Source organism: Phoxinus phoxinus, assembly GCF_949152265.1.
Source record: "Phoxinus phoxinus genome assembly, chromosome: 20".
Classification (NCBI taxonomy): Eukaryota; Metazoa; Chordata; class Actinopteri; order Cypriniformes; family Leuciscidae; genus Phoxinus; species Phoxinus phoxinus.
This window is the reverse complement of record NC_136895.1, coordinates 1,829,767-1,847,246: the sequence shown is the minus strand read 5'-3', so window position 1 is coordinate 1,847,246 and position 17,480 is coordinate 1,829,767. Positions and strand designations below refer to the sequence as shown.

The window sequence follows — 17,480 nt, the reverse complement described above, 5'->3', positions numbered from 1 at the left end:
TGACTATAAGTTTTGCGTGTGCATTCGCAGCCTTTTGTTTTGTGCAAATGTAAGTTGTAATAGTTTATTATGTGTACGCCTATCTATATCTGGGGCCTGTACCATGAAGGTAGCTGAACAAACTCGGGGTTACAGGATTAGTTTTGAGTTGACAAAACCGAACCGATGCAATCAGGCTTTATTGGTACCATGACGCAGCTCATCAACTTTCTCTGTCAACTCAGGCTTTGATCTTTAGCTATGATTACTCCACGCGTGCATGCACATAAAAGAGTGACGTCGGCACTGAACAACCAATCGCATTCGAAATGGATAGAGCGAGAGCAATATATTTTTCCGCGCAGGAGCAAGAAATTATTATTCAAAAATATAACGATTATAAAAGTGTTTTTCAAGCACGCAGTAATACTGTCTCTGCTGCCAAAGCAAGAGAAGAATCTTGGAGGAAGATTGCTGATTGCGTTAATGCGTAAGTTAAACAATTAATGTAAAATGATGTAATCATATTAAAAAAATATTAAATGCTAAAATAAACGTGTGTATTCGTGTTGATATACATGCATGCATGCATACTGTACATACGTGTGTGTAGATGTATGTAAAATGTGAATGTATACGGCTATTACATCCTAAGAAAGATTGATATTCATTGATTTTTAGATGCAACCCCAACTCCAAACGTTCTTGGCAGCAGATCAAGACAAAATATAAAAATATAATTCAAAGTGGTGAGTATTTACCACAACCTTTTATTATTTTTGTGAACATTTAATCATAAAAACTTGTTTGCAGCAAACAGAAAAAAGTGTGACATTAGGAAAACTGGGGGAGGGCCACCTCCTCAAAATTACACTGTGGCGGAGGAGTTGGCGCTGAGTAGCAATAAGGGACGGCCGATTATGGATGGCATTGCAAGTGCTGTACAGTCTGACCCTGGTGCTGGCTCCTCAAAGCAAGTGACACTGGGTATGTGTGTGCAATGCATTACTAATATTTTAAAAAGGGATAAATATGTCTGACTCTGTTCTGCAGTAGAGGGAAATACAGTGTCCCTGTTGAAGCCAGCACACATGCACACAGTCTCCCACACAGAGGTCAGTATATGCAGCAGACAGAACACCATGAACATAACCTGCTTTATAACAGCTATGCTTTATATTTGACTTTTATTTATTAGGGTGAACCAAATTATGAAGACACTCTGTCTGTGTGTTCTGAGACAGTTGCTGAGGTGAATGCACTGGGCTTTTTATTATGTCACACATTTTAATGTCATAATTAAGTGACTGGCCCTTACACATCTCTTTTATTGTAGGATTTTTTACAACCTGCCCCAGAAACTGAAGCCTCTACCTCAATGGGCTACAGAAGGAATGTGAACAAGGTAATGCTTTAAACCCCTGACATAAATTACAGTCAGTCCTATTTTTGTAGAAAGTCATGCCACTTTTTGTGATTTGATCAACCTCCAGAAAACTTGTAATGATCATGTTTGTGGTGGAATTGTTTCAGGTGGAAACAGACTCAGTCAGGGCCCTTTACAAAAGGAGTCTAGAACTAGACTGTGAGTTAAAGGAGCTAGACTGTGAGCTGAGGAGGCTCCAAATTAAGAAAATTAAATTGGAGATCAAACAGCTGGAAAAAACAGATCTCAGTATGTGAACTTTTTTTTAACCAAGTAACGCTTTAGTATGAACACTATGAATGTCTATTAATGTAATTTTTCTTGCTCTCTTTCTTCCTCCCTAGCCGTATGACCAATAAAACAGCTTGAGTCATATCTGCAGTGTCAGTGTGCTTTTATTAAGTAAAATATTGTGTTGTGATTGCATCACTGACAGCTGCCCCAACTGGGTGGTCAAGTGTGATGGGGTCAATTTCATCGGGGAGAAGCTGATTTTGTGGCGGTACTCGCTCCTTTCTGATAGTGGCTATATTATGCAGAATGGCACATGCAGCCACTATCTGTGATGCCCGCTCTGGTGACACTCTCAAACGCCTGAGACAGTTGAAACGTGCCTTTAGGATGCCAAACGTCATCTCGATCTTGACCCTGGTTTTACTGAGGGCCACATCGAAGCGGTTTTGTGGCCCTGTCTGGGGGTCAGGATAGGGGGTTAGCAAAAACCTCTGGCATGCATAACCTCTATCTCCTACCAACAGGCCATCAAAAAGCCCTGTCATAGAACAGAAAAGGGGAAAAATGTGTAAGTTTTGCAATTAAAAAAAAAAAAGTAAAGTGTACTGTACCAAATTTAACTTGCCTTCCTCAAAGCGCTGACACAAAATAGACTCACGGAAAATGCGTGAGTCATGCACTGAGCCAGGCCATTTGGAATCCAAGCTTGTGATCATGAAGTCATCTGCAGATGAAATGTACAGTAAATCATTGTCCTATCTGTTAGTTACTATTTATTTAAAGATTGATCTCAATGCAAATAAAAATAAATTTCACATAGGCTATATAGTAGCCCTACCTGAACATTAAGGCTGTGAAAGGACTTTCTGTTCACATAATCTGCCTCATGTTCTCCTAGAGCTGTGGAGATTGCAACATGTGTGCAGTCTATTGCTCCTATGACTCTAGGGAATCCTATCATAGGAATTAAACATATATATTTAAAACGTTTCTTAACAGGTAGCTACTGTAGACTATTGTATAATAGATTTCTAAGTGTGAAATATATTATTTTTGAAGAAAAAAAAAGAGTGTGAAAGGTTAGGCTACATTTGTTCATGTGATGTCACCCTATCAATATATCTTACCGGCAATTTTATAAAAGCCCTCTTTTATGGACATGGTGGATAAATGTCCAGGGAACACAATGAAGCTATTTATGTACCCCTGCAGAGCGAGGACCACCTTGCGAATTGTTCGACAGACCGTGTTTTTCCCTAGATTCTCTGCATCACCGACCGCATACAAGTATGTACCACTTGCAAAAAACCGCAACGCAATACATACCATTTGCGGTACAGTAAGTGCATGGCTTCGACGAGTCACATTTGATATGTGCGGCTCAAGAAGTTCGCAAAGATAAGACATTCCTTACGCGGAAAATCTGTATCTTTCATACAAGTAAATATCAGGAAAGTCAAAGGGATTTTGTCTGTCCCTAAAAACTCTTTCTCTACGAAGTGCTCGTCTAACAATTTGTGCGGAGATGTCCACGGGATTTGGAAGAAAAGGTGAAGCCATTGCAACAGAGAACAGACGCTGGGAATCAGTTACGTCACCTATATGTTTCTTTGATCACAGCTGATTGGTCAAACTTCAGTCTGAGATCTCGAATCCAGAACTTAACCTGCCCCGGAGCAGGTTAGCCGTGCAGCGTAAGATACCATGGCAACGAACACCGATTAAAGCCGAGCTACTTTCATAGTACCTAAAACCCAGGGTTGGCGGAAACTAAGCTGAAACATAGCTGGCTAGCCACCTAAACCGGCTTCATGGTACAGGCCCCTGATTTATCTCATATTGGATGCATTTGGTTAAGAATTGTTGAAGCGTGATCTTTAGCGCGCGCAGCTCAAACGGCAATGCACGACTAATAATGACTATTGGGACTGTCATATTGCATAACATTATAAAGAGAACAATAGTGTAATAAAACATAGTGAAGTATTTGGGTTTAGTTACCGTGTCGCGTTGTTCCAGGAAGAGCGCGTCCACAACATGAGTCATTCTGAATGGCACGTAACTCAAATTCACTTGTGCATTCACGTCATTTTGTGCAGATATAATTTAGATATAATAATTTAGTGCCACTATGTACCGCCAGGGGGAGATTCAACACAACCTTGAGCTTCTATAGTTTCCCAAAGGAACTTAATTTACGCGCCCAGTGGCTTGTTAAAATCAGAAGGGAAGGTTTCACCCCCACCACCAACTCCAGAGTGTGCAGTCGGCACTTTGAGCAAGAAGAGATAGTAACATCTTCTTCTGGAAAGCATTGTCTTCGACCTAAGGCAGTTCCATCCTTGTTCGGTTGGAATAATTACACTAAAAAAACCCAGCGACCCGGAGTTTGGGAGCGCCGCACTCGAGCAATCCAGGCTTTGGACCGCGCTCCAGAGGATGACTCCACCGTGGACATGGTGACTGAGGTGGATGAAAACACACCTGTCTCTGGTTGTGCTGAGTTAGCTCCGACACCCCTGATGCAAGACCACGATTACACAGGCAGCTCTTTCATCGTGGTCGACCGGATGAAATTTGAGAACATGTCAAGGCAGATCGAGGGGCTCACAAGGCAGCTCGAGTCACATCATTTGGAGAGATTTGGGTTGCAGCGGTTTGTAGCTGGCGTCAAGGGGGGGGGGGGGGGGTGGGCTTAGCCCCACATACTTCATTTAGAAACAATTAAAATGCCTCGTTAATTTTAAAGACATAGCCTTATTATTAGCCTGTTTTTGCGGTGAGATTTATGCATATTCCTCCATTCCTCCATAGGCGAGACACGGCAGGCAAAAACATCATTTTTTTTTCACTGGTCAATTTTGAGATTTTGGGATATTTGTCTTCAATAACATGTCTCCTTTCAGACTTGTGGTAAAAATACACATTTAGGTCTTTATTTTACTACACTTTGTCTATTTGCGTCTGTAGATTTCTCAGAAATTCAACAAAAGTTGGCAATCAACGCGCTGCTCCGTGATCTCTCTCTGCTTCCTTTAATCTCACACACCGTTAGCGCTCTCTCCTGTAGGATCCAAATATGGTCATTTCCTTTTAATCAGCAACCAATCGTGAACGTATAATGGGCATTTAACCTTAAAAGCGAAATTTCATTGGCTGATGTCAATGTCTGACAGCGTGATTGGTTCAGATGCATCACGAGACGCACTCTGACATTTAGATGTGTGTTTCTGACTGTTTTTCTGCTCAGTTAAAGGCCATAAATGCTGTGTTTATAAGTTTTGATGTGATTTAGGTGGTTTGTATTGTTGTTGCTAATGATTTGATAAGATATTGTGTCCAAGTGATCTGAGGGCGCGAGCGCATCCTGGTGTGTGACGTGTGCGCAGACTGGTGCATAGATGTATACACTAGATGTCGCCTTGGCCAGTGTTGGTCAAGTTACTTGGAAATAGTAATTAGTTACTGATTACTTGTCCAAGAAAGTAATCCAGTTACTTTACTGATTACTTATTTTCAAAAGTAATTAGTTACTTTACTAGTTACTTTACTAGTTACTTTACTTCAAAAACATGATGCACAACCTGAAAATGCTATAAAAGCAGACCTTTCAGCCTAATTCTATTCTTTCTGCATATTCCATCATCTAAAATTGAATCAAATTAAACATTCTCTTTTTTAAAACTTGTTTAATTAGTTTAAATATTTTAACTTTATGCACATTGCATCAACCAAAAATTTAATTAAATGCAACAGTCTCAGACTTGAAGAAAAATGTTGAACATTTAACCAATTTCTGCAGTCCACCATATTTTAACGAAATACACAAAGTCCTTCTTCTGTTAACTTATATTTCTGCATATTCCAGCATATAAAATGCAAATATTATTTTGTAAAATCCTCTATTCGATTAGATTCAAATAAAATACAGCAATAAACTAATTAAAATGAAAGTCTCTCATGACTGTATTCCAAATTATTAACAGTTACGTCTTTTAACATTAAAGAGCAGATTCGTTTTGTTTTTGTAAATCGTCAGACATGTTTTTACCATTTCATTGAGTTTTCCTTTGTAGAAAGCTTTTCTTTAAAGTGAATTTCGTTTTGTATAAATTGTATCTTAATTTTAATAAATATTGCATCAACCAATTGCATGTATTTAATAAATAAAAAGCAAATATAGCAGACAATATAATAACCGTGCATTGAGGCGGTAGCGCGCCGCGTTCACTTGCATTGCATTGTTAAAAGCCTTTCTTTAAAAGTGAATTTCGTTTTGTATAAATTCAATTATTTTTGTATCTTATTTTAATAAATGTTTCATCAACCATTTGCATGTATTTAACAAATACAAGGCAAATATAGCAGACAAGAACCGTGACATGGAGGAGCCGGCGCGCCGCGCTCACTTTCACTTTCATTGTTAACTAGAGCGCGCACCTCATAAATGAATGAAACTCAGCGTAGGCCGATGTCTCATGATACATTAGCATTAAATATCTTTGCTGCATCCTTTCTAGAACAGACAAGGGCTTTCTCGCGGCTCGCATCAGCATTTACGGATGATGAGTTTTGTGATGCGGATGAAATAATACCCCATTCGCGCAGCTCTATCGATAACAACATTGAACACTAGGCTACACAAATAGCCTAGTATTTTTTTATTTTATTTAGGCGATTAATTTTCCATAGTGACATAGGAGGTGCCGGATCCAATAAAAAGGTTCCGTATCCAACGTCGGGCGTGTTCCGGCTCAAATTAAGACACGACTCACGAGACAGTCTAACGAAACAACATCACAGTAACGCAGTAACGCAGCCTCCTTACGGGGAAGTAACAGTAATCTAATTACTGTTTTTGCAATTGTAATCCCTTACTTTACTCGTTACTTGAAAAAAGTAATGGGATTACAGTAACGCGTTACTTCTAACGCGTTACTGCCCATCACTGGCCTTGGCTACGGCAGTTCATTGCAACGAATGTCTTTAATGCGACTTCTAGTGTATATATATATCTATGCACCAGTCTGCGCACACGTCACACAGAAGGAAGCGCCCGCGCCCTCAGAGTACTTGGACATGGCTGTGTTACAAGAGGTAAAAACGATATAAATACTGTTCGTTTTCTCACACAAACCGCTCGTTTCGTGTCTTAGGCCATCAATGTGTACTTACATTTACGAGTCATTAAATCATGTTTAATTTGGACTTCTCTGTGCATGCTCTTTGAGGTGGACCCCATAGACCTGCATGATATGACTGTCAGACAACAACACTGTGGAAACAAAGACACCTACATCTTGGATGCCTTTGAGGTAAGCTAAAACATATCAAAAATTAATTTCAAAGTGAACTATCCCTTTAACTCCAGGTATCGAAATCTGGAACCGAACAACATGTCATTTTTCGATACTCGATAGTATCGAGGCAATTCGGTCGGTACTTAAAAAGTATCGAGACTCGGTACCCAGCCCTAAACGTGATTAAGAGAGAGAGTGGTGCGTGGGCCAATGCGTGACATCATTTGTCCAGCTGAAGGCATGAGCGGAAAATACACGGGCGCGCACAAATTAGTCAAGTCAATTGGGCTATTAAGACTTGGGTGTGAGGCGTTTTGAGGGAAGGATATGCCACACACACACTTTTTTTCTACATTTCTCGGCTGCATGGCTAGGTTATCAAGTTTAGCCTATATCATTCACAGGCATAGGCTAATGTTAAACTGAAATGTAATGGTGCCATGCACTACGGCTCTGACGCTGATGCATGCTGGGATTCTGGGAGAACTTTGGGGTTGTTTCGTGTGTGTTATGCCTCATTTACTGTTGTACGTGTTTTAGTGTAGCGTGATTACCCTTTTAATTCTACCCCGTGTGTGACCCTTCGTGTTTGGGTGGCTGCGTCCACCCCTGTGTGTGTGTGTGTGTGTGTGTGTGTGTGTGTATTTGACTTTCCTGCTATGTGTAGGCTACTGTGTTCGTGCCATGTTCTGCTCGAACAAAAACTGATTGAACAAATCATTGACTAAATCACAACATACTTTTACTTGTATTCTAGATGCCTTGACTCAACGTCTTACAACGGCAAACAACTATGACTTTGCTCAAGCTGTCCAGAAGTGGCTGCGCTACGCCCCAGACCGAGCGGGAGGAGCTGGAAGACAGACGCAGCAGGAGTAGCACGTAAAAAAAAAAATGAAATAATACAATAATTTTTTTTTCATTTTTAAAGAATGCGTGGGGTGTCATTTGTGCTAGTCTAGGTTATAGCCTAAAGGTATAGTTTCTATTTTCTGTATTTTGCTAGCCCATCCTGGCTGTCGATAAAGCAGGATTATAGCCTAATAATAATGTTTTTAATATTATATTAAAATTACAGACCTTCAGATTAAACCTGTGGTGTACTAAAACACCATTGAAGTTTTGTTGATATGCTGGGATTTCAACATTGTTTCAATATCCATTGTAATCGAAATACCATTGAAATTCTGTTGATCTCTAGGTATGATTTAAACGTTGTTTCAATGATAATAGAGGGTGCAACATGATGAAGAATCAACATCAGAGTTCGACGTTGATTCAATTACTTTATCGTTGACAGCGGGATGTTGATTTAACATCGTTTCAATTACTATTTGCTATCTGGGGAGCGCGTTTGCGTGCACGCGCGGAAGATTTGCATATCAATATATTTTGCGTGTGTGGGTGTGGTCACATTAAAACTAATGAGCAAGGGTTAGAGAAACTGGATATCTTGTTGGTTTTATACAAATTACTTAAACAGAGAATATTTGTTTTCGTTTTGAATCAGAAAATTTAAAACTACACACTTAAATGTATATAAAGATATAAAGCTCATAAATGTGTGAATCAGGGGCGGAGCCAGACGATGTAAACATTCTGGGCTTAGCCCAAACCTAGGGGGGTCCGGGGGCATACTTCCCCGGAGAGATTTTTTTCCCATTTACGTCAGGTAAAAGCACTATTTTTCAGGCTGTTTGAGATAATAGAATGCCTAAAAATCTATACCTCAATATAAAAATGGACGCGCGAATGAGGTGAATTCGCCGTGCTAAGTAAACGCCTCATTCGCGCCGCAGGACCTCCAGACGCGCGTAAACGCGTCTTCACATTGACTTAAGGCCAATTTATACTTCTGCATCGGGTGCGCACAGTAAGTACGGCGTAGCATACGCATAGACGTGTACCATACGCCGTACCCTGACGTGCACCTCTCCAAAAATGTAACCGTGTCAATTCTACGCGGACGCAAGCGCTGTGATTGGTCTGCTAGAACCCCTCCCTCGGGTTTCACACGCTCACTCTGCATGTGTAATTGCGCGTCAACGCGGAAAACGACGCAGAAGTATAAATGAAAACCAACGCGTAGTCAATTGTGTAGAGGCTCCGGCGTAGGTCCGACGCAGAAGTATAAATCAGCCTTTACTGTGCGTTCACACCGGACGCGAATAGCGTGTCAAATTCGCGCCTGCCGCGTCTAGTTTGACGCTTGAACATTTTGAATGCATTCGTGCATCCAAAGCGAAATGGACAAAAAGCAAGCGTTTGGAGCGAAATTGACGCGCGTCCGAGGCGAAATCCACTTCTTCTGGGAGAGGCAAGTGCTTGCGGGAAAAATACTACTGTTATTGTGTCACGAAATGTAGTTTTTAAGAGTTGTTCAGTCGAGAATGTAGTTGTTTCAAATCTGTGGTTTGTTTATAAAGATAGCGCCTATTTAAAAAATTTGATCTGACGTTTCGGAGTTGTGAGATCCAGGCGATCACCAGGCGCGCAGCGCTCATGTAACCCGCCTGGAGCAGCCTTACCTCAGCTAATCCTTCTGACGTTTGCCGCTGGTAAACGAGAAATGTTTAAATTCACAATCTATAGCTTCGGCTCTATTATATGAAACATAATTTAAAATACATTAATGACTCGTTATAACGTAGGTCAAACGACTTTAATTAACGTTATGTGAGTTTTTCTTCATCTCATTCAGAAATGTGGCCTATGACTGCAAGTGTTCAGTGTCACATTCATATTTAACATCTGAACAATGTCATTCCTTCTTTCACGCGGGCATTTAGTCATTACAAAATAATTTATTAAGGCCAAACATAAGTTATTGAGGCCAAACATTTAAAATGACATCGGGCCTTCCCCCGTTTATCACGTCACTTCACCACGTGACGGCAGCAAGCAGGCTCCGATTGGTTAACGTGGCGCGAATTGACGCAGAAGTTAAGATTTTTCAACTCGGGCGGCAGACGCGAATTTGCGTCAAAAGCGTGAATGCAGAAAAAGCACTATAAAATCATTCGCGCCAGACGAGGCGTATTCGCGTCTACCGACTCTACGCCTCATTCGCGCCGCAGGATTTTGTTTACGCGCGTAACGCGTCTTTGCATTGACTTAACATTGAAATCACTCGCGCCAGACGCTCTATTCGCGTTTGGTGTGAACGCAGCATACACTTGTCCGCGGTTCGTCCGACGCTGCTTCTGAATCTCTCTCCGGCCGGTGAGCTTTACTGTTAGTGTTCCATATAAAAAAACTTTATGTCCATATTAACTTCAGCCGGTTAGCCAGTAAGCTCGCTACGACGCCGGTGTAACATACAATAGCCCGCCAGCCCCTGATGACAACGACGAAGAAGAAGATTTATTCTTCGTTAGTTTTTATTGGCAGTTGGCAAACAAGCTGAGTGACGCGCGATGCATTACCGTCCGCCACCACGCACGGTAATAGAGCTTTAATTTGTTTCATTTGTTGCCGCTCCAGTCAGAAAGACTGAGAGGAAATGAAACAAAGTTGAAGTTATTTAAAAAAAAACTAAAAGATTCGGGGCTTTTGACAAAACATTGACTAATTAGCCTTCGGGGCTTAAAGGGGAGATGTGTCAGTGTGGCTGCTGTACTGCGATGCCCACCGTTTCAGAGTCTATTTGCTGTCAAGAGGCTGATCTTGACCATGTATTGCGTGGTCAATCTTGCATCACCATGGCGTGCACATTTACTATGCTGTGCCGGGAGGTAGACGTGTTGGAAGTGGCAATGCTCTCCCTGAAGGATGTCCGAGCGGAGACACTGGAGCGTTGTGTGTTGTGCCAGTTCATACTTAAAAAGAACTAGCTCAAAGTTCAGTTCACACAGATGATAATGAACTAGTTCATGTTCATAGTTCTTTTTTTTTTTTTAAATGAACTAAGTTCACATATCTAAAAATGAACTAGTTCACGTTCATTTGTTAAATTCTTTTAACAAAGATGTAGGCTATTATTAATAATACTGTTATTTCAACACAATATCTCGTTATTTCGAAATAATATGTGTGCCTGCATCTGTAAATCCGGTGACGCGTGTATTGATTTTTATTAATAAACAAGTGTTTTCTCTAAAAGTGTCGACTCGGCTGCAAAGATGAAGTTGACGATCGCCATCTCCGTGTGAACGCGCTTATAGAGAAAAATGCACATAAATAAGCCTAATAATGGATTACATAATCAGAGAGTAGCCTTTTTCTTTTTTCGTTTTGAATTATTTAGTTTAAAGACATTTCAACCTTTGTGTATTTGATGTATTTGTCATGTCTGTGTGAGGCATACACTAAGTTTCGTTAAGTTAGGATGTGCTCTAGTTCACGTGCAATGCAAGTGAGCGCGCGGGCGCCTCCGTTATGTTTGTTTCGTCGGCCTATTCATTAAATACAGGCAATTGGTTGATGAATTTTTTTTTAAAATTAAGATACAATTTATACAAAACGAAATTCACTTTAAAGAAAGGCTTTCTATAACAACTTTTTTTTTTTTATATATATATATTTTATTGGAAACTTCTATAACAACTTCAACGGTCAAAATCATGTCTGACCCGCTCCATGTCTCATGCGCATCCCTATCTCGGTCGTGCTGTTCACTTTTCATAAATCAACATAAATGGAAAAAAAAAAATAACATTAGGCCTATAATATTTTAACAAATATGAAACGCGCTTTTTTTAATGGCTACATCAGTATAGTAGGCCTACATACTCTCTTATTTGTACAAATTTCTGCACATTAATTTAATTCTGAATTTTGCACACACAAGTTGAAAGGCATTTTTTCAAATCAAGTTCACGGATAATTGTGCGTGCATTTATTAGCCTAATCATTATGATACTAAAATCCTTACAAATAGGCTATGTACAAAAAATCAGATGAGCCCATAATATGAACGGTTAAGCATTTTCCTCCCATAGAAAACCATTAGGCTATAAGAACGCTTAATGTGGCTTAATGCAGATTAGAATGTCCCCTTATTTATGTCGAAATAACGAGATATCGATACTAGACTACTGTGTCCACCGTGGTCTCCTTTTTGATCAGTGGAAACGATTTTTGCTTGTTTGGGATCTGACTGTCCAGCGTATTTGAAAAAGTTAAGCAAACTTTCCTGTCTTTTTGACGTTTTTCCCCTGAGTGAAACCTGACTTTTCAAATGAGCGTGAACGTGAACTGCGCGTGCTGCTCATTCCTGCCAGAGTGAGCGCCGCTCTCGTTCACATTCATTGTATGAAAAGTGATTAGTTCAGTTCAGCGTTCGGCGAAAATATGAACGCGTTCAGTGAACGTCGTTCATTGAACGCGTTCATGCACAACACTGGAGCTGGTAAGTCGCCGCCAAATGGACCGATAAAAATAGCTACATGCTAACTTACTGGACTAACTGTTAGACAAGAAACGGGAATATGATGGCAGACATCGCGAACAATGTTTCCATGTGCAGTTAGTTAACATATAACGTAGACGTCGTCTTTTTGTGTGGTAATGTTACTAAAAAATCACTAAGTTAGCGTAAGCTAACGTTGGTTCATGCTTACAGCTGTTAGCTTATAATGACTGTACCTAATGTTAGTTGTTTGCAGCCAAAGCACCGTGTTGTACATATATTTATGTCGTATAAGTTATTCCTAATAGTCAACCAGGTTTATTGTCAATAACTTTTGAGTGAGATCATCACTACACAGCAGCCATATTCTGTAATCTAACAGTAATTATTCACCCTCTTGTTATTCATAGCAGATACAAATAATACATAATGTTATGTGCTAGATTACATTACCAACATTATTCTGCAGTGCTAAACCAATACAGACAAACTGTATTGAACAGATTCTGTGGCCCTGTGGTTAAAACAACAATCAGCAGACTGTCAGCTTATTCTGGAAGCTTGTTATACAACCAGATGTAAAGAACTATTCTATAAGCTAAATCATGTGTAACTGCATGAATACAGATTATTTTTATAATTTGAGTAAATGAATAGAGTAAATGTATAAAATGTATAATAAATACATGTAGTTATACTAAACCTAACCAATACGTTTCTTTCTTTCATCAGTCTCTTTAGGTTGACTGCATACCGGCAGTTTACCCTTTGGGCCAGGGGGCATTTGGGGAAGAAGAACCGGATTCCGATTCCAGCCTGTGTTGTTGGCTCCATCAGGGCTGTTTTTCCATCCCTGGAATATCATGGTTTTGAATATGCATATGATGAATTTTAAGTTAAATTCAACATTTGCCATTAAACATGATAATATTGTAATATTTCATCAAGTGGTTTATTGTGCATTTAAATGCTATTTAGTAGTTTTGAGAAGGAATGTGGAAATTTAACAGCAATGTAGGTAATTTTAGCTAGGTGGTTGATGTAGTGGCTCAGTATACCGTGACCATAAATGTAAACCCTTGAATGTTTAAACAATCACTCTAATAGTAAAGACTCTAATACACATTTGAAGGTTTAACATAAAGTAATTCTTTTATAGGCATAGTGATTAAATGATTAGAGCTTGTTTGACTCTGAACTGAGCTCAGAGTTGCACTAATAATGTACTTTAAATAATGGGAAATTTACAATAAATGCATATAACTCATTTAGGATTACTAAACTACTAAATTATTAGACTTACTAAATTAATTTTAATATACAGTGTAATCATGGAACAGTCAAGGAAATTATTTTTTGATAATGAACAGGATATTGTTAGTCACTTAACAGTCACTTTTAGGTTTGTTACTCTGTTACAGGGCTGTGAGGATGTGAATCTACTCAGATGCTTGGCAACAGATACCGCTTTCTCTGGTTTTTCCACACCTTTGTGCTGGGCCAGGGTGATAACCGTCTCCGTTTTCAGCTCCTGCAATGTTGCCCGGATGGATGTTGACTTGCACCTATTGATCACTCCTGCCACTATGTTCTTCCTGAAGGTATAATCCTTGTCTACCTTCAGTGCGGTCACCACATACTGTTGAGCAGACTTGGAGTACTGGTGTTTATGTTGCTCCTCACCTTCCTTTGTTTTAGCTGTCTTCCGGTCCACATTACTGTTGTGATCCAGTGCAGCAACCCGCAGACGTGCCTCCAAACTCTCCCTATGAAATTTCTTCCTCTTTGTGGCGTACTTTGTGTACAGGGAGTGAAGACTCTCTAGCTGTCCTGTGTGAATGTCCAGTGTGGTTTTCTCCAATTTTTTTCAGGAGCTGCTTGTCAAGGACTATCTTCTGCAGGTGCTGAAAGGCAGCCGAGCTAGGGAGGAGCCATGGACGCTGACTCTCTTCCTCAGGGGTGTATGGAGGGTGCTCACACCTGGTCATTGTCTCACCAGAAACTAAGTGGTGCACATTGGTAATGTGATGCAGGATGGAGATCCACTTCTCTTTTAACTTTGTCACATTTCCCTCACATGTTGTGACACAAAACCAGAGGTGGTTTGTGATCATTCTGATCCACTCAAACAGCTCTTCGTTGTGGCACTGCAGCAGTCGTTTTTTGACAGACTTCACAATGTGCCAGAGGTCATATTCATGCTGTATAGATTTATATTCCTGACGCATGACTTTCTGCACTGATGGGTGGCAGTCGGTTGCCAAAACAGATATGGTCACACCATATTCTCCCATCCTTACAGATGTCAGCTTCTGGGAAATTGCTACTGGCCACCAGACGCATGCATGTCTGCCTAACCTGTAAACACATTTACTGTTTTTAGATACCCAACTGATATTGACAGCCTTATCATGGAATACTTTATACTTACATCCTGACTATTGGTTTAAAGCATATAAAATAATATTATACTGAAACACTGCTTCTTGTTGTGTTATTCTTACAAATAAACATGTAATAATAATAATTTTTGTGTTGTATGTGTTGTAGTGTTGGTTAAATCACTAAAGTTACTTTTATTTGGTGTTTTATTAACATAAGAGTAATATGTGTAATACGGTAGGGATGTTTGTTACGCTTCTGAGCGATGGCACAAATTTATTTATTTATTAATTTCTCACTAGTGCCCATTAAGGAGGTTTTTCCCACTGTAGGGCCATCTGTTGTTGCAGTCATAAATAGTAGTCTGACCTCGGGTGTGGTTCCTGAAATTTTAAAACATGCGGTAGTTCAACCTCTGATTAAAAAACCTGCTCTCGATCCGGCAGTTCTAGCTAATTTCAGGCCTATTTCCAAATTACCTTTTCTTTCAAAAATTTTGGAGAAGATTGTGCACCGTCAATTGTTGTCCTTTTTGGAAGAACATAATATATTAGAGGTTTTCCAGTCCGGTTTCAAATCCTTGCACAGCACCGAAACCGCACTTTTAAGAGTTTTTAATGATGTCTTTTTAGCTACTGACTCTGGCGACTGTGTTATCCTTGTGCTTTTAGATCTAACTGCGGCATTTGACACGGTGGATCATGAAATATTGATTTCATGTTTAAGGCAGTGGGTGGGCATCAGTGGCATAGCACTGGAGTGGTTTAGGTCGTACTTAGCAAATCGGACTTTCTGTGTTAGCCTAGGTGACTGTATCCTCCTCTGCTCCTCTATTGTGTGGGGTTCCGCAGGGTTCAGTCCTCGGCCCTCTACTTTTCTCTCTCTATCTGCTTCCACTTGGTTCCATACTTAGAAAGTACGGCATTTCATTCCACTGTTATGCAGATGACAGTCAGATTTATGTACCTCTTAAAAAGAAAAATGATAACTCTTTTCGAATACTTCTCAATTGTCTTGATAACATAAAGGCCTGGATGGCTCTGAACTTTTTAAATTTTAATGAAAAAAAAACTGAAGTGATGGTTTTTGGAGCCACCGCTGGGAAAGTGCCACTAGATCTGGGCTCCTTGGCACCCTATATTAAACCTAGCATTACAAACCTAGGGGTAAGAGTGGACCCTGAGCTAAAATTTGACAGTCAGATCAAGGCTGTTGTCAAATCAAGCTTTTTTCATTTGAGGCAGCTGGCCAAAATAAAGCCAATTCTGTCAAGACAGCTTTTTGAAACTGTAATCCACGCCTTTGTCACTACTCGGCTGGACTACTGTAATTCACTGTATGTGGGGATTAGTGGGTCCTCCATAACCCATCTTCAGATGGTACAAAATGCAGCAGCACGTCTTTTATCGGGCACACCTAAACATGAGCACATTTCCCCTATTTTAGCATCGCTGCACTGGTTGCCTATTCAATTCAGGATCCGTTTTAAAATTCTGTTATTTGTTTTTAAATCACTAAATGGTCTTGCCCCGCCATACCTCTCTGAGCTTTTACACTATTATAAACCCGTCCGCTCTCTCAGGTCAGATGACCAGCTGCTCCTGAGAGTGCCTACAACTAAACGTAAGCTCAGAGGGGATCGTGCATTTGCTGTGTCTGGCCCAAAACATTGGAATGATCTGCCTCTGCACGTTAAACAGGCCGCTTCTTTGTCTGTTTTTAAAACCCGTCTTTTCTCTTTGGCTTTCAATACCTAGTAAGATGTCGATTTTATTTACTTGTTTTAATTTGTTTAAATTGTTATTGTAATTGTCATTGTACAGCACTTTGGTCAACTTTAGTTGTTTTAAAGTGCTTAACAAATAAAGTTGGTATGGTGTGGTATGGTATTATTGCTCCCCTGGTAAGAAAGTTAATTGTGATAATCAAATGTACAAAAGTGCAATGTTAATTGTAACATCTATAGACAATCTTGCAACTTGCTATGAGAGTAATATCGATCTGACTTATCTAATGTTATAGCTTATTAGCATTTAAAATTATATTGTCACAGAGTATATTGTAGTTATGTTTATATTGTCAGTGTGTGTGTGTATTTATATATATATATATATTTGTGTGAATATATATATATATTTTTTTTTTGTGTATATATATATATATATATATATATATACACACATTATCTTGATATGGGATGTGTGTTACGCTTCTGAGCGATGTTAAGAAATCTATTTATATATACAATTTTCTCATATATTTTCTCGTAATATATATACACACACATATATCACTCTGACGATATAAATAAAAGTAGAATATAATCAGTATAATTTTAATCTTAATATGCGGTGGTAAAGGTGGTAAAACGTTTGGAGTATGGAGTAAAGTGTTAGCCTGACTGCTGTGGGAAGTTGGAGTCACGGTAAGAAATATTTTATAAATAATATATCAGTGTGTTGACGTCCTTCTCTGGCTAGTGAATCAAATCAGAACCCGAGATTTAGGTGAATGCTTTCATGCCCAGGTGTTGTTTATTTTGAATTTCGGAGTCATTTTGGCTGTTGTATTGATAGGCTACATCAGATAAATCATGCTGCTATGGAAAGGTTAGGGGACGTTTTTAGGTTTGGAGGGGTAACAGGTCTTTATGAGAGCTGCTGTTTAGACTAAGATGCTCATGATGATCATCTACGTTTAATAGATGTTGGTGAATATTGTTTATTTGGTGTGGGCATCTTTGATGCTGACTTCTGTGGGTCGCTGAATGCCCTACCTGTCTCTTCCCTGCCTGACTGGCACGTTTTAG

At 39.7% G+C, this 17,480-nt stretch overlaps 3 protein-coding genes across 5 annotated transcripts in view; 2 read left to right on the top strand and 1 right to left on the bottom strand.

Moving 5' to 3' along the window:
- Window positions 1-17,480, top strand: part of LOC306988061 (uncharacterized protein) — a 317,180-nt gene that overhangs the window by 183,256 nt on the left and 116,444 nt on the right. The gene's annotated exons all lie outside the window — the stretch shown is intronic.
- Window positions 165-14,150, top strand: LOC306988062 (uncharacterized protein). Its single transcript, XM_079592763.1, has 7 exons — window positions 165-1,094; window positions 1,178-1,231; window positions 1,316-1,384; window positions 1,513-1,654; window positions 6,871-6,954; window positions 7,697-7,821; window positions 13,022-14,150. Exons 1-5 carry the CDS (start codon window positions 1,071-1,073, stop codon window positions 6,891-6,893), a joined length of 312 nt encoding a protein of 103 aa, XP_079448889.1. The 5' UTR covers window positions 165-1,070; the 3' UTR covers window positions 6,894-6,954; window positions 7,697-7,821; window positions 13,022-14,150.
- LOC306988746 (putative nuclease HARBI1) overlaps window positions 1,804-17,480 on the bottom strand; it is a gene marked incomplete at its 3' end in the record, with an annotated part of 421,992 nt that continues 406,315 nt past the window's right edge. Inside the window, exons 2-4 of the mRNA XM_079593895.1 lie at window positions 2,478-3,463; window positions 2,265-2,376; window positions 1,804-2,177 (exon numbers count right to left, since the gene is read on the bottom strand). Coding sequence (XP_079450021.1) covers window positions 1,804-2,177; window positions 2,265-2,376; window positions 2,478-2,600 — 609 coding nt within the window. The 5' untranslated portion in view covers window positions 2,601-3,463. The remainder of the gene's footprint in view (window positions 2,178-2,264; window positions 2,377-2,477; window positions 3,464-17,480) is intronic.